Raw genomic sequence first — 25,477 nt, 5'->3', positions numbered from 1 at the left:
GTAGCAATTAACAATGAGTAGCCAGACAGAGAAAAAGAGAGGGTGACTCAAGAGAAATAAGTTATGAACTCTAGCTACCTCTTGTGGCAGTATTCAACACCTGCAGCCAATATATTCCAAACCCAAGTTATGGACAGAGTCCTAACAGCCAGATTGCAATTCGTATATGAGGCTTGGATGTCTATTTCAGCATATAGTTGTATTAATGAATTTCGGGATGTAGAAAATAACTAAGCTTTGATAATATACTTTGGTTGGCCTACCTTAATTGGACAGCCAGGCACCATTTGCAACCAAAAAATTCACAATACAGGATGTGTCAGGTGTAAGGAATTCTTGAAATATTTGAGATTTACAGTATAGAACATCCCACATAATTTGCTGTAATATGGAATAACATCTATGCAATTCATCTACACTGCTCAAAAAATAAAGGGAACACTCCAAGAACACATCCTAAATCTGAATGGATGAAATATTATCATTGAATACTTTTTTTCTGTAGAAAGTTGAATGTGCTGACAACATGTGAAATTTATTGTCAATCAGTGTTGCTTCCTAAGTAGACAGTTTGATTTCACAGAGGTTTGGTTTACTTGGAGTTGTATTGTGTTGTTTAAGTGTTCCCTTTATTTTTTGGAGCAGTATATTTACAATCAGGTTTTTCAGACAGAACAATAATACTGGTCTAATTGGAATAAAGAACAATAGATCTGAGATATTAAAAGACTGGTTTAAATGCATTTACCTGGAAGTTTTCAACTTAATACTGTTTTTAGAAGATCTGCACAACATTTCTCTGCCCCCAGCCCTCTCCCCCAAATCCATTAAGAATTATATACTTTAGACTTAAAAGTGGCTAAATTCATCTTGTTAAATCTCACTGTATAAAAAGTTTAGAGCATTTTTGGAGCTGTGGCACATAAAATTGCAAAAATAGCTAATAAATTTTGCATTCATGAAAAGTAGAAGAAACTGAATACACAAAAGCAGGGGTATTAAATATGATGTTTTTATGACAAACACAATGGCTACATTGTGAACCAGTGGCTCTAAGTATACAATTTTTTTTAAATACACACATATAAATGCATTTTGTAAGGAAATTTGTTTTTCTCTTGTATGGTAAGCAGCAATTTCCAACCAGTAATCTTTTGCCCTTCAGAAAGTCTTTCAAATTCCTATGCCTTCTGTAAGCATTTACAATCACCTAAATTTTAAAAAACACTTTTTCCCCAATACTAAAAGCAGGATTCTGCTACAGGGAGCATTAGCACATATATCTAAATTATCATGGTCCCTAAAACATCCATTGTTTACTTGAAAGAGACTTACTACACTGTAGTTCAGCTAGTCTTCACAGTCTGTTTACTCTAGATAAATGATGGACACAGAACCTATAATTATCAAAAAACCGTCACCATTGCACATGGACTAAAAGTACTTCTATTTATTTTAATCATTGCTGGAAACAAGACAGTCTCCCTATGTTCCACACCTGCAATAAGTTAAGCCCACAAGTCCTTCAGGTCAAGCTACTTCATTTTCACTAGTAATTACAGTGTTCATAGACATTGAGGAACTTATGAAATCTACAGATCCAATAGTAATACTTTGTTTAGTGGGCACTTCGTTGAGAGGCTTTATAATTTATAGCAAGTTTATTAGGAGGCCTAAAGGAGACAGCTCATGCCCTCGTCAACTAAGTCTGAGAGTCACATGGGCAAAGGCCCCGCTAAATGACTGAAAAATGTTGAGTGTTGTGTAGATAAGCATCCCTACACACCAACGGCAGAATCTATGTATGTCACTCAACTTGAGCATCTTATGAGTCACAGGGCAGCTGAAGCCAATCCAGGAGATTCACAGTTATGCTGGAAGTCAGAGTAGACAGTAAATCCAACCCAGTCTGGTAGTGTGTTCTTCAGCCTTTCAAGTGAGATATTGCACTACAAGGAACATGATTATGCACGTCACAAGCATGCCACCAATCATGAAGTACTTATCCTGGAAGGCACGTTTCTCAATGAGACGCATGACTGTGTTAGATAAACCAAGCATATTGGCAACATCCATTATTTTCTTGTGGGTGCCCTGAAAGTGACAAAAGAAAGGTGACAATATTAGACTTTTATGAAAGTTGTGAGAGGATTTTTGACTTTCAAGGTACATCTTTCAAAGTATATCATGTAAACCACCCTGAGTCCCATGGGATTGGGTGGCATAGAAGTTGAATCAAATAAATAAATAAGTTTCTTCAGATATTTCCCACAGAGGCTTTAGTCTGGCCTCTACTTATAAACTTTTCTAGATAAGAACTGGGTGTTCAAGATTTTTTTGCCTTTTCTCAAGAACCCGAGGCTTACAAACCCGAGCCTCTGAAACTGTAACCGGAAAAGGCGGGGAGAAGCCTCTGTGGGGCCTCTCTAGGAATCTCCTGGGAGGAAACAGGGTTGGAAAAGGTGAAGAGAAGCCTCTGTGGGGCCTCTCTAGGAATCTCCTGGGAGGAAACAGGGTTGGAAAAGGCGGGGAGAAGCCTCCATGGGGCCTCTCTAGGAACCTCCTGGGAGGAAACAGGGCCTCCACCCTCTCTGTGGTTTCCACAATCGCACGCATTATTTGCTATTACATTGATTCCTATGGGAAAAATTGCTTCTTCTTACCACTTAAGAACCTGGTCACAGAATGAAATAAGTTCTTAAGCAGAGGTACAGTGGCATATACAGAATATATCTGGTCTTTAAGCTGAAAACATACCAAGATAATAAAATAGCAGCTAATAAGAACCACCTAAAAACAAAGAGGAATGTGCCTATAGCTATCAGAATAGTAACACAACTGGAATGTCTATAAGTCACTGTCCCCAGATACAGAACATTCTGGAATGTTCCTGCCATCTTCCAGATCTCACAGATTTGGCTAGCCCAGTGATAGTTACGCAGTCTGTATGTGGGCAAGAGGACAAATGAAATGTTTCAGACTTCAACAGAATGGTAATGCTATGCACATACCTAACTACAAAGCAGCACTGTGTAATTAAACAATGAACATTTGGGAGCTTGTTTGTCCGCCAATGCATAGGTGCACAGTAAAGGTATGTTTGCTATGAAATTAAAGAAAAAGAGATCTTCTAATTATTTGTAAATATTCAATTGATACTTTTTTTCCCTTTAATTAAAGCACTTTATTTATCTATCACAATTTCAAAATTTCTGGAATTGGTCACTTAGGTCTGAGAAAACAGTTGCATTCCAAAATATTTTTACTTTCAAAACATCAGAAACTGCCAAATCCCCAAAGCCCACATTCAGGGGTAAAATCTTCTGAAGTCTGCTACCGTTTCATTTCATGCACGCTTTGCGCGCACATGCGTGCCACAGCCACTATCATGCAGGACTGAAAAAGGAGCATTTTAAAGCCATCAGAGTTAAGTAGAAGAGCAGGGAGGAGGGAATCAACTGTATCACGTGATTAAGATTAGCTTAAAAAGTAAGAAATCCTGCTTTCCAGTTAATCTAGAATCGTAAGGGACAGCTGACCCTCGGATATACCGTTTCCCTGGAACTGGTAGCATTTTTTTACTACTAGTTCTGGCTAATCGGTCTAAACTGGTAGCATTTCACTTCTGCCCACATCCCTTGACCAACCCAGCCTCTTCCAAATATTAGCTCAAGAACAAAGTAGGGTTGGAATAAAAACAGACATCAGGTTCTGAAATGTTCTTTGCATCAGCAACTATTTAGCAGTTTAATTTTTATTTTTATTTTGGTTTAACCTCTGTTGAAGCAGCTATGGGGCATTTAAGGGTAAGGTGAGGAGAAAGGGTTCACATAATTTAGAAGCATCAAGGGCTTTGTACTAAGGATATAATATGCTAATAGTGACAGAATACACAGTAACAAAGTATTTATTTATTTATTTGTTTGTTTGTTTGTTTATTTATTTATTTATTTATTAGATTTGTATGCTGCCCCTCTCCGTAGACTCAGGGCGGCTAACAACAATAATAGAACAACATATAACAAATCTAATATTTAAAATAATTAAAAGACCCTTATTTAAAAAAAACCGAACATACACACAAACATACCATGCATAAATTGTAGAGGCCTAGGGAGAAGGGAATATCTCAATTCCCCCATGCCTGACGACAGAGGTGGGTTTTAAGAAGCTTGCGAAAGGCGAGGAGGGTGGGGGCAATTCTGATCTCTGGGGGGGAGTTGGTTCCAGAGGGTCAGGGCCGCCACAGAGAAGGCTCTTCCCCTGAGTCCCGCCAAACGACATTGTTTAGGCGACGGGACCCGGAGAAGGCCAACTCTGTGGGACCTAATAAAGTAGATCACATAGGAAAATATGAAGACAGCCTGCAAAAGTATACAAGGCATGACTGCAGAAATAAAACCAGAGCTAGCAATTATTATAAGCAGGACCTCTGAAGGAGGGAAAAGAAGCATGATGAAGAATGGAAGACTAAAAAGCTTAGGTAAACTTCATGCGTGCAATCTCCTTAGGTACCGCTGGCATGGAGGATCATCCACTTTCAGAAGTTTAGAATGGAAGATATAACTCTAGGGTTAGATGGGGTTTCTTTCTTTCTTTTTTCTTTTTATGGCTTTATTAAAGAAAGTTGCCACACGGCTTAAAAGACTGTTTGTCTATCTAGCCAAGTTTGTTGCTGAATCCAACTAATAATCTCTCTCTGTGGATTCATGAGACTTTCCCATCCACCATCACTGGAACGTTGTAACCGGAAAACCAGAGAATCATGACCTCTTGTATGCAAAGCATTTACTATGTGAAACAGTCCAAGTCACAAAAGTTGGAACAACTTCTCCTAGAAGCAGATTGGCAAAATTGACCCACGGTGGCACAGTGGTTACAGTGCAGTACTGCAGGCTGCTTCTGCTGACTGTCAGCTGCCTGCAATTTGGCCACTCAAATCTCATCAGGCTCAAGGTTGACTAAGCTTTTCATCCTTCCAAGGTGGATAAAATGAGGAGCCAAACTGTTGGGGACAATATGCTGATTCTGCAAACTGCTTAGAGAGGGCTGTAAAGCACTGTAAAGCAGTATATATGTCTAAGTCAGAGGTCTCCAAACTAGGCGACTTTAAGACTTGTGGACTTCAACTCCCAGAATTCTCTAGCCAGCACAGCTGGCTGGAGAATTCTGGGAGTTGAAGTTCACAAGTCTTAAAGTTGCCTAGTTTGGGGACCCCTGGTCTAAGTGCTATTGCTATTCTCTTATTTCTATGGTTGTGCTTATTTTAACTAGATATTTTTTTAAAAAAATTACAGTACATCCAATAAAAAAATCCAATTTGTCCCAAAGATGTAAGTACTGCAGCCAGCTTGGAGAGCAAAGCTACAACAAAAATAAAGCTAGATTTGAACTCCATGTAATTCAAAGCCAGAATGACTGAATTGGGGGACTTGAACTGTTCTGATGAATTTCTGGTATTCAAATTTCAAATATAGTGGATGTCTGGTCACCATAAACAAAACAGGTGAAGGTGCCACCCTATGCCCACCTTTAATGTCACTCTCTGATCCCTCAGGCCCTGTAAGATGCTGGTTCCGCTGCCAATAAGATCATCCATGCCACGGTGTGCATTTTGAAGGGATTCATTAAATTGTAATGTTTCATCAATTGGAATGGTGGTGTCAGAATCCTGCAGGGGGAGGGAAGGAAATGGAAGTATCTTGATTATCTTTCCTCGACATTCTTAACCCAAAGCCTCTACGGAGTCAACCATACGCTATGGCCATGACATTCAAACTTCCTGCCCTCCCAAATTCTTTTCCACATCAGTACCCTGGGCAGCTCCGGTGCATTGTCAAGCACATTGTTCACTTAATTTGGGGTGTGGGTTTTTGTTTTTTTTTAAACCCTATGTGAACAAACAACTATTTTTTTTTAAAAAAAATGTGGCTGTAAAATTTTGAAGATTGAAATCAGGAAGCAAGTTCCCTGGTTTTAAGGGTAGGACTTACATTAGTGGTGAACGTTCGAGTCAGAAGCTCCTCACGTTGTCTTTCTTGCTGCTCCCGTGCATAGCGACGATGCTGGAAATTTCGCAAGCCTGTCTGTAGGTGCTGAATGTCATATTTCAACTGGTCAACCCGCCTGAAAAGAGGCAACAGGATGCCCCCAAATAAGGGAACAATTAATGGGAGGAAAACTGACTGCAGCAAACCTGTTATTGTTCACTGAAACATGGCACATAATTATAGAAAACCTGTGCTCAAAATAATAATAATAATAATAATAATAATAATAATAATAATAATAATAATAATTTATTAGATTTGTATGCCGCCCCTCTCCGTAGACTCAGAGTGGCTCACAACAAAATAATAACAGTATAACAAATCTAATATTAAAAACATCTAAAAAACCCAACAGTAAAACCATATAACACAATCATACCATGCGTAAACTATATAAGCCTGGGGGTATGTTAGTTCCCCCATGCCTGGCGACAAAGATGGGTCTTTAGTAACTTACAAAAGGCAAGGAGGGTGGGGACAGTTCTAATCTCTGGGGGGAGTTGATTCCAGAGGTCCGGGGCCGCCACAGAGAAGGCTCTTCTCCTGGGGCCCGCCAGCTGACACTGTTTAGTCGACGGGACCCAGAGAAAGTCAACTCTGTGGGACCTTATCGGTCGCCGGGATTTGTGCGGCAGAAGACGATTCTGGAGGTTTTCTGGTCCGATGCCATGTAGGGCTTTATAGTTCATTACCAACACTTTGAATTGTGACCGGAAACTAATCAGCAGCCAGTGCAGGCTGCAGAGTGCTGGAGAGATGTGGGCAAATCTGAGTAGCCCCACGATAGCTCTCGCGGCCGCATTTTGCACAATCTGGAGTTTCCAAACACTCTTCGAAGGTAGCCCCATGTAGAGAGCATTGCAGTAGTTGAACTCAAGGTGATGAGGGCATGAGTGACTGTGAGTAATGACTCCCTGTCCAAATAGGGTCACAACTGCTGCACCAGGCGAACCTGTGCAAACACCCTCCTTGGCCCAGCTGAAAGATGGTGCTCTAATGTTAGCTGTGGATCGAGGAGGACACCCAAGTTGTGAACCCTCTCTGAGAGGGTCAGTAGTTCCCCCCTCCAGGCTAACGGATGGACAGATGGAATTGTCATTGGGAGGCAGAACTCACAGCCACTCCGTCTTGTCAGGGTTGAGTTTGAGCCTGTTGACGCCAACAGCCTCCAGGCACTGGCACATCACTTCACCGACTGGACATGGGGTGGAGATGTACAACTGGGTATCATCAGCATATTGATGATACCTCACCCCATGCCCTTGGATGATCTCACCCAGCGGTTTCATGTAGATATTAAATAGTAAGGGGGAGAGGACCACCCTGAGGCACTCCACAAGGGAGAGACCTAGAGGTCGACCTCTGACCCCCCACTAACACCAACTGTGACCGACCGGAGAGGTAGGAGGAGAACCACTGAAGAACAGTGCCTCCCATTCCCAACCCCTCCAGCCAATGAAGAAGGATACCGTGGTCAATGGTACTGAAAGCCGCTGAGAGGTCAAGAAGCACCAGGACAGAGGACAAGCCCCTGTCCCAGGCCCGCCAAAGATCGTCCATCAGCGCGACCAAAGCAGTTTCGATGCTGTAGCCCAGCCTGAATCCTGACTGCTGAGAGCTTAGATAATCGGCTTCTTCCAAGGACCACTGGAGCTGGAGTGACACCACTTTCTCAACAACCCTCCCCGTAAAGGGAAGGTTGGAGACTGGACAATAGTTATTAAGTACGGCTGGGTCCAGGGAATACTTCTTGAGAAGTGGGCGCACAAGTGCCTCCTTGTAGGGAGCCGGGAAGGACCCATTCCCCTCAAAGAAGCATTGACAATCTCCTGGACCCAGCTCCTTGTTACCTCTCTGCTGGCCGAAACCAACCAAGAGGGACACGGATCCAGTAAACAGGTGGCGGAACTCACAGCTCCAATGGCCTTGTCCACTTCATCAGGTGTCACCAGATCAAACTCTTCCCAGACAGGTGGACAAGTACGTGCCCCAGTCACCTCGACTGACTCGTTGTCAGTCAACTCTGCTATCCAATAAGAGTCAAGGTCCAATCCGAGCGATTTTATCAGCGAAAAATGTGTTAAAATCCTCGGCACTACTCTGCAAAGGCTCCCCAGTCCCCCCCTGATTAAGAAGGGAGCAAGTCACCCTAAACAGAGTGGCTGGGCGATATTCCGCTGATGCAATCAAGGCAGCATGATACGCGCATCTTGCTGCCTTGAGCGCCACTTTGTAAGTGTTAATATGAGCTCTTACAAGTGTTCAATCGGACTTGGTTTTACTTTTCCTCCACCGCTTCTTTAGAGGTCTCTTCTGGCGTTTCAACTCCTGGAGTTCCTTTCTGAACCAAGGAGCCCTCCGGGGTCTAGTGCCGCAGAGAGGCTGCAACGGCGCTATTCAGTCAAGAGCCTCTGTCGACCTGTGGATGAATTAATCTGGTAGAATCCCAAGTGCCCTCTGAAAGCCGTCTGGGTCCATCAGGCGTCTGGGACAGAACCACCTAGTCAGTTCCGCCTCCCTGCGGGGGAGGATTGAAGCCATGAGGTCAAGACGTAGCAGAAAATGGTCTGACCACGACAAAGGCAAGACATCTAAGCCCCTTAGTCTCAGACAATTACTCAATTTCTCTGAGAGAAATATCATGTCAGGTGCATGCCCCCCCTCGTGAGCTGAACTACTTGAGTCAGGTCCATGGCTGTCATGGTGGCCATGAACTCCTGTGCTAACCCAGAGGATCCATCCAGCGACAGCAGATTGAAGTCCCCCAGGACAATAAGCCCAGGAAACTCCACCGCCAACCTGTCTATCTCCTCCAGCAGCACAAGCAGGGCTGTTGACATGCAGCTGGGAGGCAGGTACATGAGCAACAAGCCCACTTGAACCCCTAAGTCCAACTTCACCAGGAGGGACTCACAACCCGCAATCTCAGGAGCAACGAGTCTGCACAGGCATAATGACTCTCTGGCTATAATAGCCACTCCTCCCCACCTTCCCTGGGGTGGGACTGATGCCATACCTGAAACCGGCTGGGCAGATTTCAGAGACAGGAACTCCTCCCTCCGGGCCCAGCCAGGTTTCAGTCACACAAACCATGTCGGCCTCCTCATCCAGGGTCAAATCCCGGATGAGGAGAGCTTTATTTACCACCGACTTGGCATTAAGTAGCAGCAGCTTGAGCCCAGGGCCCAGATTACACTCGTCACCAGTACCCCGGGTACAGCTCATGGGGCCTGAACAGGGGATTGCTTTCAAGCAACGACCCCTTCTTCCCCTGGAACGGCTTGCCCGATGGCTCCCGCCATATCTGCCTCTTCCCAGCACGACCAAAATATTCTGGCCCTCTGCCACCCCAGAGATAGACCCCCCCATCCCTCCTGCCTCTCCGTCACCAGGTGGGCTAACATTATCATTCATGCCAGTCCCATTTACCCCATACATATCATATCACCCATCCCAGTCATGCATCATTAAAAAACCCCAATAAATTAGTTTAAAAATTGATATTAAAACATTAATGCTAACCCAGATTAATCTAAAATTAATACTAAAATACATACTAATTATTAAAAATATAAGGAATATAAGAGGTAGTTTGAGTCAGTCAAGTCCATACAAATAACACCAGGTCTAGAAGGTGGATTCTAGGAATGTATAGTATTCGTTGGGGAAAGAAAGTCTGAGTCCTGGGCCTACAAACTCTGTCCTCCCAGGCTCTTTGGTGCCGGCCGCTATTATACTTTTGGCCACATACATATAGATGTACAAAACAGCTCTTTAGTTGCAATTATATTATACAGTAGTACCTCTAGATACGAGCTGCTCCACATGCGAGTATTCCAAGATATGAGCCACGAGGGGAGAGAAATTTCTTTTCGAGACCCGAGCTCAAATTCAGGAGACGAGACGAGCGTCCACTAGGTGGCGCAAGAATCCTTGCTTCTGGTTATCTCGGAGGGGAAAAACAAAGTCTAAAGCCATTTGTTCCAGATACTAGTTGTTCGACATACAAGCTCCCTTCTGGAATGAATTAAACTCGTATCTAGAGGTACTACTGTATTATAGTTGAAAAACAGTTTTTCATGCTTCAGATGCGAATTTTTCCCTAATACTCTTTCTACCAACACTCCCTACTGGACCTACTACTGCTATAGTATCCAGTCTAGGAGATCTGCTGAGAAATCACTGATAGGGGGAAAATAGGCAATGATAACTGCAAAAAGCCCTCGTCAATGGCAGCTACAACTTTATAAAACCAAAGAAATCTATCTGAATGAGAACATTTCTTACCCCTTAATTTTAATAATATTGGCATAAAAATAACACATCCCCTTGACTTGTATCAGTAAATTAAAATGTGTTAAGATAACATCAAGAAGAACAATCACTCACAGTTTGGCATTCTGCCGCTTGTTTGGATGTTCCTTGTTGCAGAAGATTTCCAGCCGGTCTAGATTGCTAAAAATTCTGTCTATTCGTGCCTGAATTTCATTTTCTACCACTACAGAGGGAGACAAATAAAAAGAAGTTCTTTTCCTGCTTTAAGATGCACAATATTTTTTTTTCTAGCTAAACATCCTATTTATTCGAAATGGGTATCTCAACTTATACAACTCAGATAAAAGGAACTACCAGGAATTGGATGAATAACCGAATAAAATTCTGGTAAATAATAAATGTGATCCAAATGGTATGGCTTCACAAGTGATTCAGATTTTAAAGTCTATTGAGGCATTTTAAATAAACTGACAAGTTTAACAGTTAATTTCTGTTATCATGTTTTTCTGATCTAGTTTTCTTTCTTTAATTCAATGAAGAGAGTCTCAGATATTATTAGAGAGCAAAATGCTTGTGGCATTAGAAACCAACAGTTAAGTTGCTTTCATACATCAATTACAGTGACACCTCGTCTTACGAACACCTCGTCATACAAACTTTTTGAGATACGAACCCGGGGTTTAAGATTTCTTTGCCTCGTCTTAAAAACCCTTTCCGTCTTACGAACCTGAGCCCGGGTTCGTGGGCTCTCTTACTTCGCGTGCGCTCTTACTGACAGAGGGATTCCCCTGCCTTGTGACTGTCCCGATGGGATTTTCCATTTGTTTCTGCGCTGGCCGGGATTCCCTGCCTCCCGACTGCCAGCCGAAGTGCCTGGTCCAGATGCCCCCCTTCCTCATCCATCTGCACGGCGGGAGGTGAAGCGCTGGGGTGGGGGGTGTCAGTCCAGCCCTCCTGCCTACCCCCAGCCAAAAACCTAAAGCCTTGCCGCCTCTGCCGGAGGCTTAAGCCTCCCGGTCCTCCCCGCCCCTCGCCCGTGGCCGGCAGAACTGCTTGCCGAGCTCTCTTGCCCGGCGGGAGTCAAAGAGCTGGGGTGGGGAGTGTCAGTCCGGCCCTCCTGCCTCCCCCACCAGCCAAAACCTTAAAGCCTCACACCGCCACTGCCGCTGCAGGAGGCTTAAGCTTCCCGATCCTCCACACCCCTCGCCCATGGCCGGCAGAACTGCCTGCTGAGCGGTTTTGCCCGGTGGGAGGCGAAGCGCTGGGATGGGGAGTGTCAGAACGGCCCTCCTGCCTCCCCCCCAGCCCAATACTTAAAGCCTCGCAGCCAACGTGCTTCGCCTCCTGCCGGGCAGGCAGTTCTGCCGGCCACGGGCGAGGGGCAGGGACGACCGGGAGGCTTAAGCCTCCTGCAGCGGTAGCGCGAGGCTCTAGGTTTTTGGCTAGGGGGGAGGCAGGAGGGCCGGACTGACACTCCCCACCCCAGCGCTTTGCCTCTCGCCGGGAAAGAGCGCTCAGCAGGCAGTTCTACCGGTCATGGACGAGGGGCAGGGAGGACCGGGAGGCTTAAACCTCCTACAGCAGCGGCGGCGGTGCGAGGTTTTAGGTTTTTGGCTGGGGAGGAAGCAGGAGGGCCGGACTGACACTCCCCACCCCAACGCTTCGCCTCTCGCCGAGCAAGAGTGCTCGGCAGGCAGTTCTGCCGGCCTACTATGGGGGATCCTTGCAGCTGAGAGCGATGTGCGGGAGGGTCGGGAAGGACTGAGAGGCTGAAGCCTCCTTCGGCGGCGAGGTCCTGGCTTCCAGGTTTCTGAGTTTTGAGCTTACACGCATTAATCACTTTTCCATTTATTCCTATGGGAAACAATGTTTTGTCTTACAAACTTTTCACCTTATGAACCTCGTCCTTGAACCAATTAAGTTTGTAAGACAAGGTATCACTGTACTTACAATGTACAGATTCCTTGTCTGAGGTTTCCAAACGGCCCATGTACGATTGAACTTCATGGATCTGCCTGTTTAAAAAAAACAAACAGGAAAACAGAAAATCTATTAGCTATTCCAAAAGAAAAGTTTTTTTCAAAGGAATTTTTCAAGGATACTAATACAGTACACAGAGCAAAAGAGATTCTCCAAATGATTTTTTTTTGTTGTTCAAGTAAACAAATATTATAAGGTTGATAAACTATACATGCTTCTTAATATTGATACATTACTTTCCATAAGTATTAAAGCTTTTTCCCTGAAGGTTTAGATAATTTTTATACAAATCCAATGCAGGGTTATAAATAGCCAATTGTCTCCCCAATTGTAAACTAAAACCATCTGCTGGTGACCAAGAAAATCAAACTGATTCAAACTGACTTGAGTAAATACGGTAGCCTTACAAAGTCTACCAACTATCACAGCATTACTTGCAAAACCTAGGTGTTATAGTTGTAGAAAATAAAATAAAAATTACAATGGCAGTGGCCTATAAGGAAAATTTATATAAAACGTTTTATCGCTGGTATCTGCCACCAGCGAAATTAGCCAAAATGTTTCCAAACCTGTGCCCAGAATGTTGGAAATGCAGTCACAAATCTGGAACGCTTTATCACATGTGGTGGACATGGTCACATACAAGGAAATTCGGGCAAAAAATTAGCGAATGGCTGGAAGGAATGATGGAATATAAAATTCAAATGAAACCAGAATTGTATTTATTGGGAACATTGGATTAGAAAATGGAAGAAGATATACAGTATTTGACTCTTCACATACTAATTGCAGTCTGAATTACTTTTTCACAACATTGTAAGCAAAGTTCCTCTGGATGAAATGGTGATTAGTACGATTTTAGAATGTTCTGAAATGGAAAAGATGATGATGGAATTAAAAGAAAAAGAATAATCAGACTATTATAGAATTTGGAATAGATTTTATAATTTGCTAGAAATCAGGAATCCTAGAAAGAAACAGAAAAAACTAAAATCTGAATGATAAAATATTCATGTTTATATTAAACTATAGGTTAAATTACTAATGGCAAAACCCCCATGGTGAAGTAGGAAAGTAGTATATATATTTTGACATGAAATACTGTAAAATATATTGCATGTTCTTAATGTTTATATTTGTGTGTACAGTGGTACCTCAAGATACGAACCCCTCGTCTTACGAACAACTCGTGATACGAACCCGGGGTTCAGAAAAATTTTGCCTCTTCTTACGAACTTTTTTCGAGTTACGAACCGGCGTTCGGGAGGCTGCTGGGAAGCCCCCCAGCTGTTTTAAAAGGTGACAGCCGGGCGGCGGGGCTTCCCAGCAGCCTCCCGAATGCCGGTTCGTAACTCGAAAAAAGTTCGTAAGAAGAGGCAAAAATTTTCTGAACCCCGGGTTCGGTTCAGGAGGTTGCTGGGAAGCACCCCAGCCCGGCTGTCACCTTTTAAAACAGCCACGCGTCTTCCCAGCAGTCTCCGAACGCCGAACGCGGAAGTTCGGGTTTGGCGTTCGGCTTTGGGAAGCTGCTGGGAAGCCGCGCGGCTGTTTTAAAAGGTCACAGCCGGGCTAGGGGGCTTCCCAGCAACCTCCCGAACCTCGAACCTTTGCCAAACTTCCGGGTTCGGGGGGTGCTGGAATGCCCCCCAGCCCGGCTGACCTTTTAAAACAGCCGCGCGGCTTCCCAGCCGTCTCCCGAAGCCAAACGCCAAACCCAAACTTCCGCATTCGGCGTTCGGAGGCTGCTGAGAAGCCCCGCCGCCCGGCTGTCACCTTTTAAAACAGCGTGGGGGCTTCTCGGCGGCCTCCCAAACGCCGAACCCGGAAGTTCGGGTTTGGCGTTCGGCGTTGGGGAGGTCGCTGAGAAGCCCCCAGGCTGTTTTAAAAGGTGACAGCCGGGCGGCAGTGGTTTTTTTGCGGGGTTTTTTTGGGGTTGCACGGATTAATTGACTTTACATTGTTTCCTATGGGAAACAATGTTTCGTCTTACGAACCTTTTGTCTTATGAACCTCCCCCTGGAACCAATTAGGTTCGTAAGACGAGGTATGACTGTATTCTGTATTTGTTCAATTTGATTTTTGTTTTATTTGTTTCTACTTTTATTTTTATTTTGTTTTTTGTACAGTGGTACCTCTACTTATGAATGCCTCTACTTAAGACATTTTCTAGATAAGAACCAGGTGTTCAAGATTTTTTTTGCCTCTTCTTAAGAACCATTTTCTACTTAAGAATCCGAGCCCGGAAAAATTTGCCAGGAAATTTGAGAGTGGCACGAAGGCCCGGCCAGTTTCCTGCCATTCCCCATGGGTTTCTCTCTCTGGTGCAGTGTATGGGAGGCAGCCTTGTGCCAGCTGTATGGGAGGCGCGTGCTCCTCGTCGCCACCTCAAAGTCCCTCTCTTTTTTTTAAGCCTTAAAGTTTTGGATGTTTTTTTGATTCCTCTCGCCTCACCTTCTTCCTTCAGCAGCGACTGTCCTCCTCCTCTTCTTCTTCCTCCTCCTCCCACCCAAATTCCGAGCTTTTATTTCTTTCCTAATGGGTTTGCACACATTATTTGCTTTTACATTGATTCCTATGGGAAATATTGCTTCTACTAACAAACTTTTCTACTTAAGAACCCGATCACGGAACGAATTAAGCTCTTAAGTAGAAGTACCAATGTACCGGTATTTGTATTTTGTATTTGTGTGTTTTAATGTTAGAAAATTAATAAGAACTATTTTAGAAAAAGAAAAAGAAAAGATCGGTGGACAGGTTCCTCACGCCCCATAATTCTTCCATCTTTTTAAAATTAACATTTATTTAAAATTCATGTTCTGAATTGTCATTGGTTACGCTAGGTAATTGAAATGAAAAAAAAATCAAGAAATTATAAAGTCAGCATTCAATTTTTTACATACTAATCTTTTCATTCCCCTACATCAATGTAAGGCTCCTACCCACTTCTATCCCACTTGACTAAGCACTAATTCAGTCTTCCTCAAATGTTTTGCATTCCAGGTATCAGTGGTACCTCTACTTAAGAATTTAATTCATTCCGTGACAAGGTTCTTAAGTAGAAAGGTTTGTAAGTAGAACCAATTTTTCCCATAGGAATCAATGTAAAAGCAAATAATGCGTGCAAACCCTTTAGGAAAGAAATAAAAGCTAGGAATTTGGGTGGGAGGAGGAGGAAGAAGAGGAGGACAGTCACTGCCCAGAGCAAAGGGAGCGTTTCTTTTCTCTGGGCGCTGGCAGAAGTTTATTCCCTCTGCAAGCGTCCGGAGAAAGGAAAATGCTTTGTTCGCTCTGGACTGCCAAAGCCTCCTTAAGCGCCACCGAAAGGCTCCTCTGGCAGCCCAGAAAAGCCCAAGATGGGCAGGATTAAAGAGGGAAGGTCAGGAAACTGGCCATGCCCTTGTGCCGCTCTCAAATTTCCTGGGAAATTTTTCCGGGCTCGGGTTCTTAAGTAGAAAATGGTTCTTAAGAAGAGGCAAAAAAATCTTGAACACCCAGTTCTTTTCTAAAAAAAGTTCTTAAGTAGAGGCGTTCTTAAGTAGAGGTACCACTCTATTTGGATGAAACCAAATAAATAAACTCCAGTCTAAACAAGCAAAAGTTGTGTTGTGTTCAAATATTTAATAATCTTAAAAAGCAAATTTCAAGCCAGTCTTAATTGCTTGAATACAACACTGCACATTCTTTAACTATTTTAGCTAAAAAACTAAATCAATTTAAGCATAGGAGACATTTCACTTCAAGCAGTTTCTCAAATTTTTACATTACTAATAAAATGAGAATGTTGATGGATGTGTGTTTTCTAGTTTATCTTAGAACTGGGAGATGTGATGCTCCCATTAATTATCTGGCACATTTCCTAAGGATCATCTCCAAAACAAACAATGTGAGTAAAATGATGGGAAGAACTCAGCTTTGCCAACTGGAAGACCTGTTTTGAAAACAGAACAGATCACACCAGAGGCAAAGAAAATGTGACAGGACCTTAGAGATCCAGTGGAGAAAGAAGGGGAAGAATGCTCTGCTCTCAGCATCTCCTGGAAATGGATTGTGGTACAGAAATGATTGCATCACACCAGGAGAGAAAAGGCAATTAGAAGGTAGAGAAAGTATGGAGCAGATCCGCAAGAAAAAGTCCACTGATGTGAAGACAGGGGAGAGTATATTATTTTCCATCCAATTGAAAAAGCAATAAATTATGGAATATTTTGCCCTGTATTTTATTTTAAGTCATTCATAAACTAGATATTAAAAATTAGTCCATATTAGAAATATTTAGTATTTATACATAAATACATACATACTGTATATACATACTTACAGTACATACATACAGTATATACATACATACATACATACATACATACATACATACATACATACATACATACATACATTTTCTACAGCTGCCCATCTCAGCCAACTGACTGGGTGACTTACAATTCCAATATACAGTGATACCTCGTCTTACAAACGCCTCGTCATACAAACTTTTCGAGATACAAATCTGGGGTTTAAGATTTTTTTGCCTCTTATTACAAACTATTTTCATCTTACAAACCCACCGCCACTGCTGGGATGCCCCGCCTCCAGACTTCTGTTGCCACCGAAGCACCCGTTTTTGTGCTGCTGGGATTCTCCTGAGGCTCCCCTCCATGGGAAACCCCACCTCCGGACTTCCCTGTTTTTGTGATGCTGCAGGGGAATCCCAGCAGGGGAATCCCAGCAGCGCAAAAATGGGCACTTCGCTGGCAACAGAAATCTGGAGGTGGGGTTTCCCAGCGAGGAGAGCCTCAGTGAAATTGCAGCATCGCAAAAACACAGAAGTCTGGAGGTGGGATTTCCCATGGAGGGGAGCCTCAGGGAAATCCCAGCAGTGCGAAAACAGACGCTTCAGCTTGCAAAAGGGGTGAATTTTGGGCTTGCACGCATTAATCGCTTTTCCATTGATTCCTATGGGAAACATTGTTTCGTCTTACAAACTTTTCACCTTAAGAACCTCGTCCTGGAACCAATTAAGTTTGTAAGACAAGGTATCACTGTATTACATAAACTTAAAATATAAAAGAATAAGGGCAACACAGGAACCATTATTTTTCTGAAAGTGATAAAACGGATAGAACTTAAAAAATAGTGAAGGAAAAGAGGAACTTTTGATGAGACTTTGGATTCAAAAATTGAAACTGATTTTAAAAAATCTCACTCCAGAATGTATATTCTGACCCTTTCTTTTTTTTAATTTTCCAATTAATTTTTTCTGCATTTGATAAAGGGAAAACACAACCTAGAATATAATAATGCCTTTCTTCACTTTGATAGATATATTTGCTTTTATTTCAACATTAGATGTTGACTTGCAATGAGTTAAAAGAGATACTTTCCTTAATATTCAGCACTGCTCCATTTGTAACAGACCTTAAAATAATTTTAAATGAAACTATCCACTCTATTGCTTAAATAAGCTATATTTCAACATTTTCAACAAATCTATTTCTACCAGTGAACCATATTATACACATTTTATAAAGAGGTAAATGTCTATCTGGTATGGTTTTAAAAATGAAGTATCAATTACATGTCTATTCCCACTTCCAACAACTACTCATTGCTTCAAATGTGCAGAAATTTTACATATGCAAATATGTATACTTGAAAGAAAACATTCATAGAAATATGTTAGTCTCTTTGTCTGAAGTAAGAATTAATTTTAATTGATGAATTCAATCCAAGGCCCTTACAGAACCCTTTGTTTGAACCAATATCGATCAACTCAGCATGGTTGCCCCAGAAAAACCTGCTAATAATCTTCCAATTCTGCTAAGTGAGGGAGGAGGGGAGAAAGCGATCTGCAGGCACTACTTTTTGATGGGATGCCTGCAGTTTCAAATAAAATCTCCTCTCATCAGAATGGCATTTTCACAATTAAATGTTTTTCAGAATATATTTGATTTAGGACATGACATCATCTGTAATTGTGTTATGTATTCCAGGTTTCATCTATTATTATCACATTCATGGGGAAAAAAATATTTTATATTGTTAAGAATCATTTTGATCATGCGTAATAAGTATAAGTAATTGTTGGATAATGGATGCTGTATTTGGTTCTGATGGATGTAGTAACCTTCTGAGGGTCTTCTCAATTATGATATGGATAAATCCAATTGATGAATCCAAACTGACTTTACCAAATCATAGAAACATAGAAACATAGAAGACTGACGGCAGAAAAAGACCCCATGGTCCATCTAGTCTGCCCTTTTACTATTTCCTGTATTTTATCTTACAATGGATATATGTTTATCCCAGGCATGTTTAAATTCGGTTACTGTGGATTTATCTACCACGTCTGCTGGAAGTTTGTTCCAAGGATCTACTACTCTTTCAGTAAAATAATACTTTCTCATGTTGCCTTTGATCTTTCCCCCAACTAACTTCAGATTGTGTCCCCTTGTTCTTGTGTTCACTTTCCTGTTAAAAACACTTCCCTCCTGAACCCTATTTAACCCTTTAACATATTTAAATGTTTCGATCATGTCCCCCCTTTTCCTTCTGTCTTCCAGACTATACAGATTGAGTTCATTAAGTCTTTCCTGATACGTTTTATACTTCAGACCTTCCACCATTCTTGTAGCCCGTCTTTGGACCCGTTCAATTTTGTCAATATCTTTTTGTAGGTGAGGTCTCCAGAACTGAACACAGTACTCCAAATGTGGTCTCACCAGCGCTCTATATAAGGGGATCACAATCTCCCTCTTCCTGCTTGTTATACCTCTAGCTATGCAGCCAAGCATCCTACTTGCCTTTCCTACTGCCCGACCACACTGCTCACCCATTTTGAGACTGTCAGAAATCACTACCCCTAAATCCTTCTCTTCTGAAGTTTTTGCTAACACAGAACTGCCAATGCAATACTCAGATTTAGGATTCCTTTTCCCCAAGTGCATTATTTTACATTTGGAAACATTAAACTGCAGTTTCCATTGCTTTGACCATTTATCTAGTAACGCTAAATCATTTACCATATTACAGACCCCTCCAGGAATATCAACCCTATTGCACACTTTAGAGTCATCGGCAAATAGGCAAACCTTCCCTACCAAACCTTCCCCTATGTCACTCACAAACATATTAAAAAGAATAGGACCCAGAACAGACCCTTGTGGCACACCGCTTGTAACCTGTCTCTGCTCAGAATACTCGCCATTAACAATAACTCTCTGATGTCTATGCTTCAGCCAGCTTGAAATCCACTGAACTATCCAGGGATTAAGTTCAATCTTCACTAATTTATCTATCAGCTCTTTATGTGGAACCATATCAAAGGCTTTGCTGAAGTCCAGATAGGCAATATCCACGGCACCACCTTGATCCAACACCTTTGTGACATAGTCAAAGAACTCAATGAGATTAGTCTGACACGATTTGCCTTCAGTAAAGCCATGCTGATTTGGGTCCAATAAGTTATTGTTTTTTAGATGCTGATTTATCCTCTTTTTGAGTAGAGTCTCCATCATTTTAACTACAACTGATGTCAAGCTAACTGGCCTGTAGTTTCCAGCTTCTTCTCTACTGCCCTTCTTGTGGATAGGCACAACACTGGCCATTCTCCAATCCTCAGGAACATCTCCTGTTAACAGGGATTGGTTAAACAAATCAGTCAGGGGGGTAGCAATGACAGATCTGAGTTCTTTAAGAACTCTGGGATGGATGCCATCTGGACCCATTGCCTTATTTATCTTTAATCTTTCAAGTTCTTCTAAGACATCGGCTTCTAAGATCACTGGAGCTGAATCCGTGCAGCTGGAAGCAATGCTATATCCCTCTATAGTATTATTTTGTAAGGTGTCCTTTGAGAAAACTGAACAGAAGTAGCTATTGAAATGGTCAGCGATCTCCTTATTCCCATTAATGCATGTATTATTCCCGGTACTAAGCTTTGTGATGCTGCAGTTTTTCTTCTTCCTATCACTAATATATCTGAAGAAGGTTTTATCCCCCTTCTTTACAGATTTTGCTATTTCTTCCTCTTTTGAGGCTTTAGCAGCATATATTATCTGTTTCGCCTCCTTCTGTCTCATTTTATACACCTCTCTATCAGCTATACTTCCAGACTCTTTATACCTCCTATAGGCAGCCTTTTTTTCATTGACTATAGCCCTTACATCATTGCTAAACCATAGCGGTTTCTTCTTCCTTTTACCTTTAGTTACTTGCTTTACATAAAGTCTTGTGGCTTTTAAGATGGCCTTTTTTAATACAGTCCACTGGGTGCTCGCTCCTGCCATTTTATCCCTCCCCTTTAATTCATTATTTAAATATTCCCCCATTGCATTAAAATTTGTTTTTCTGAAATCCAATACTTTGGTTGCAGTATAGGATTGCTCACAATCAGTTTTTACATCAAACCACAAACATAGATGGTCGCTGCAACCTAAATTTTCTCCCACCTAATCATAAAGCAAGAGAACCAATATTTAATGCTCTTAATTTTATATGTAGGGTATGATGTTCTACATTATTCTCATTTTATTTTATAATTAAAATATCATCAAATTATATTTCAGCAAAATAATCTTTTAAAACCACAAAAGAAAAGAAAAATTACTAACATATTTCTGCAAGGGTTAGGATTGGTTAACAAAGAATCTAAACATACACCAGACCACGTTAGTGAACACATCTCCCAGTTCTAATATAAATTAGAAAACACACATCCATCAACATTTTATTAGGAATGTAAAAGTTTGAGAAACTGCTTGAAGTGAAATCTCTCCTATGCTTAAATTGATTTAGGTTTTTAGCTAAAATAGTTAAAGAGTGTGAAGCACAGAAAAAGTTGTATGTCAAGCCTATAGTATAAGCCTAAAATATGAATCGTATTTTAGTCAGACACAAAGCTAAAATTTAGACTTTTTCAAAAGTAAGTAGCAAAAGAAGTAGGCTTAAGTACCCAAATGTGGTACTTAAAGTTGGATTCTTCCAATCCTCACCCTTGGATTGGAAAAATGGCAAAGACTACATTTAGACAAGAAGATAATAACATATTATAGCCAAGATGAATTCATGTAGTTGGTGCATGAGACTTCTTCATGCTACATTTGGCTTATCAATATGCTGCTGATTGTTTCACACTTTCCAATGTCTCTCATACAATTTCTACCCCTTTCAAATTAAATTCCATCTTGTCAAACTTTAGGACCATAATTTTACAAGAGAGCAATATGTGAAGATATGTATAAATACGACGCAAGGGAAATTTAATAAATAGGATGCAAGGGAAATTTGTACCTTGGGTCAAGTATGAAGTTGGACCAGGGAGACCAAAGTTCAGGTCAATTCATGTTACTATTGATAAAGGACTCACTCTGTTTCAACCTCTGTAGCAGAAGTGGATTGTCTATGTTGGAGTTTTATAAGAATGAAGATACAAAGTGCAAGGTCTTTTTCACCTGAAATTCTTATAATTATCAAATTTCTCCCAATGAATAATCAGAGAATTAATCTTCTTAGTGTTAATCTACTTCACAATTTTTTCAATTATTAAGTTTATTTAGATTATTGATATTTTTTTCAAAATCTTTAATTATATTGAAGAATATAATTCAAAGAACTCTGTAGAATATCATAACTAAGAAAACATGAAATTAATGTTTTAAAATGAGGAATCATGGATGCCTTGTATTGCTCAAACAAAATAAGAATTTAGATCCCCTTTTCCAAAGTCTCAGCCAAAAATTCTCAGTACATCAACTGCTGGGCTGAAATACGCAGTTTGCTGTAATAGGAGCTTTCGACTTCTCTATTTCAAAAGCATTGGAAATTCAATAACCAAGTATTATTTTTATGAATTATTTCTCACTTCACGGTACCTCCTGTTATTTTTCTTGATTGAACTGTACTGTTCGACTACATTGTGTTGTTCAATTGTAACCATATGAAAATTAAACAAAGCCTCCTTTCTATAAGCAAATATAATTTTATTGAAATTAATATTTTGAAGTGAGATACTGTATATGTTATATGATTAAACTGGTATGATTGTTTTTAAATATTGGACTTTTAGATTGTAATTTAGATTTGCTGTTGTACTGCATTGTTATATTATAAGCTGTTAGCCGCCCGGAGTCCTCGGAGAAGGGCGGCATACAAATCAAATCAAACCAACCAACCAACCAACCAATAAACAAATATTTTGTACTAATCCAGTTTCAGCATGGAATCAATAAAAGCCATTTTTTGTACATACAAATGAGTTTTATTCCAATTGTTAAATTAAGTCAAATTAAGCAAAAAGGTTCTCTTATTGGTTAATTCAACAAGAAAAGAATTTACTGGAACTTAAATCCCTCTTAAATCCATGAACTTGACCTACTCAGATTCTTAAAAGGTCAGTAAGGGCCGAGTACAAGTGCACTAGAGCAGTGTTTCCCAACCTTGGCAACTTGAAGATATCTGAACTTCAACTCCCAGAATTCCCCAGCCAGCTGGCTGGGGAATTCTGGGAGTTGAAGTCCAAACACTGCACTAGAGTGCCTTCTGTCCCCTGTGCTATTGCTCTCCTATATCTCCTATACCTTTCTTCTATTCCTATATCTCCTCTTCTAGTCTTTCATTGATATATTTTATTCCTATATCTCCTATTCTTTCTTAGATATATTTTACTATGAGTAACATAGAAACATAGAAACATAGAAGTCTGACGGCAGAAAAAGACCTCATGGTCCATCTAGTCTGCCCTTATACTATTTTCTGTATTTTATCTTAGGATGGATATATGTTTATCCCAGGCATATCCTCTATAACCTTCATTATGTATTTTATTATGTGTATATTCACTAAAACCCTCATTGTGTATTGGACAAAATCAATCAATAAATAAAACAAATAAACTGCCTTTCAGGAAGCGGCCAGTTGTTCAGCTGCTTATCCAGAAGGGTTTCTTTCCCCCCTAAAACCGGAGTGAAGCACTAGGGGTTTGGAATTACTGCCCCGCTGGGGATATACAGACACCGAGTGGTGCAATCCAGAACATCCGACGGTCCTGGGTCCCCATTCCTACGGGGGAAGGTTATAAGATCGTGGAGACGAGGCGTGTTACGTAAACGCCGAAGAGTTTTAATCAAAGCGTGCCTCTTTGCGCTGATGCCTCCTGTCCTCCCTTCGCCTTTCTGTTCTCCGCCTCCCATCCCCTGGCTTCCTCCAAAGCCTTCCCTGCGCTGCTCCCAGCTCCGGAGAGCTTTCCTCGCTTGCCCCTCGCACACCCACTTGTTGGTCTGATGGTAAAGGACCTCCATGCCGGCTACTCATCCGCCACGCTCCGCAGGATCATCGAAGCGCCTCTTAACACGTCAGCATGCCCGGCGACTTCCGATTTCCCGTGAAGCGAAGTCCTCCCGGTGACGTCACGCAGCCGCCGCCGGCTGTCTACGCTCTTGCCTGAATATCGTTGGCTGCGAAGCGGGGTACGGCGGCTCCGCGCTGCCGACGTTACACCTGGCGTCTTGATTTAGGTTTACGAGTGTAACGTACTGTACCCTCCCCTCTTTCCCGATCTCCGTCAAGTTTAGTCGCTGTGGTATATTGTATCTTAAATTTAAATTAAGTTATACTGACCTTCTGCCGGTCCCCTTTCCTCTGTATTTGAAATAACGCTAGTGCAGGGGTGGGCAAAGTTGACTCTTCTATGACTTGTGGACTTCAACTCCCAGAATTCCTGAGCTAATCATGCTAGCTCAGGAATTCTGGGAGTTGAAGTCTACATGTCATAGAAGAGCCAACTTTGCCTACCCCTGTGGAACGCATGGGGTTTGCGATAGGCTCATTTAGAGGGAAGTGGTTGTCTGTCAGCCAGTCGTCCAGGTCATGGTTGTTCCAAAGATGCTTTTTGAAAAGGCAACTGGGCTTTCTGGAGTTTTTCTTTTCTTTGAAGAAGTTTCGCTTCTCATCCAAGAAACTTCTTCAGCTCTTAAAGAGGGAAGCAATGTAGAACTAAGGGGAAAAATTCCTGTCTGTGAAGCAATTAACCAGAGAAATAGCTTGCCTTCAGAAATTGTGGGTGCTTAATCACTGGAGGTTTTTAAGAAGAGATAGGATAGCCACTTGTCTGAAATGGTATAGGGTCTCCTGGTTGAGAAGAAGTTGGACTAGAAGACCTCCAAGGTTCCTTCCAACTCTGTATTCTGCTACCGTAAATAACTAGCAACTTACTAGCAACTGGTAAGTAACAAAATTAATTAATTACCATTAGCCCTAACTGAAACTTTACCGCCCATGGGTTGGACTAATAGTCCACTTTCATATCAACGTTATTTTTAAATGTCAGATAGAGACCAGAAACCAAATTTTCTTCCCATCACAGGATCACTACCATTACCACCACCACTCGTTTAATGTGAAAATTCAGTTCAGTTTGTGTGTTCAAAACCTTTATATAATCATCCATCCTTTACCAACTCTGGATGGCTCTCAATCAAAAAATTTAAATAACATAAAATGTTAAATCTATAAAACTAACCACATTAAAATATTAAATATAACAAATACCTTGTACCAAGTCAAATTTATAATGTTCAATTATCCAACTTATAAACAGGAGTAATGAACAGGATTTACACTTGGTCTTCAAAGCTTTAGGGGAGACTAGGATAATAGAGGCCTGTCAAATTGGGTAGTAATAGAAGAAATAGAAATATTTATTTATTTTTATTTATTTATTTATTTATTCATTTGTCCAATACACAAATACATAGGAAGAAAAATAGACATGTAGTAATATATATAAGGGTAAAGTGAACTTAGAGGAGAGGATATATGAAAGAAAGAAAATATATATGATAAGTGAGAGAAAGGAAAGACAATTGGACAGGGGACGAAAGGCACACCAGTGCACTTATGTACGCCCCTTACTGGCCTCTTAGGAACCTGGAGAGGTCAATCGTGGAGAGTCTAAGGGAGAAGTGTTGGGGGTTAGGGGTTGACACAATTGAGTCCGGTAATGAGTTCCACGCTTCGATAACTCGATTGTTGAAATCATATTTTTTACAGTCAAGTTTGGAGCGGTTCGTATTAAGTTTGAATCTGTTGCGTGCTCTTGTGTTGTTGCGGTTGAAGCTGAAGTAGTCATTGACTACTGACAAGCTCTAGCATTTTGGGTGGAGCTGGGGAAGCACTTG

General features: G+C 41.4%; 1 protein-coding gene across 3 annotated transcripts; it reads right to left on the bottom strand.

Moving 5' to 3' along the window:
• Window positions 1-993: 993 nt before the first annotated feature.
• GOSR2 (golgi SNAP receptor complex member 2) lies at window positions 994-23,942 on the bottom strand. 3 transcript variants are annotated; one of them, XM_070729120.1, is made up of 6 exons: window positions 23,919-23,942; window positions 12,276-12,340; window positions 10,440-10,548; window positions 5,994-6,126; window positions 5,531-5,671; window positions 994-2,094 (listed from the first exon to the last, which is right to left on the bottom strand). In XM_070729120.1, exons 2-6 carry the CDS (start codon window positions 12,313-12,315, stop codon window positions 1,933-1,935), a joined length of 585 nt encoding a protein of 194 aa, XP_070585221.1. In that variant the 5' UTR covers window positions 12,316-12,340; window positions 23,919-23,942; the 3' UTR covers window positions 994-1,932. The 3 variants fall into 3 exon arrangements, with proteins under 3 accessions (XP_070585221.1, XP_070585220.1, XP_070585222.1); XM_070729119.1 differs by lacking the exon at window positions 23,919-23,942 and adding an exon at window positions 23,571-23,743; XM_070729121.1 differs by lacking the exons at window positions 5,531-5,671; window positions 23,919-23,942 and adding an exon at window positions 23,571-23,682.
• Window positions 23,943-25,477: the final 1,535 nt, after the last annotated feature.

This window comes from Erythrolamprus reginae, chromosome Z (genome assembly GCF_031021105.1).
Source record: "Erythrolamprus reginae isolate rEryReg1 chromosome Z, rEryReg1.hap1, whole genome shotgun sequence".
NCBI classification, from domain to species: Eukaryota; Metazoa; Chordata; class Lepidosauria; order Squamata; family Dipsadidae; genus Erythrolamprus; species Erythrolamprus reginae.
Note: the sequence above shows the minus strand (reverse complement) of the source record. Positions and strands in the feature narration are given on the sequence as shown.

Bases quoted from the DNA above. Each gene is read 5' to 3' on its own strand.
- GOSR2 (XM_070729119.1), bottom strand. From the start codon at position 23,599: ATGGAGGTCCTTTACCATCAGACCAACAA. The intron at 5,672-5,993 runs GTAAGTCCTACC...CTCCCCCTGCAG, and splicing joins CTCGAACGTTCACCACTAAT to GATTCTGACACCACCATTCC. The intron at 2,095-5,530 runs GTGGGCATAGGG...TGTCACTTTCAG, and splicing joins ATCAGAGAGTGACATTAAAG to GGCACCCACAAGAAAATAAT.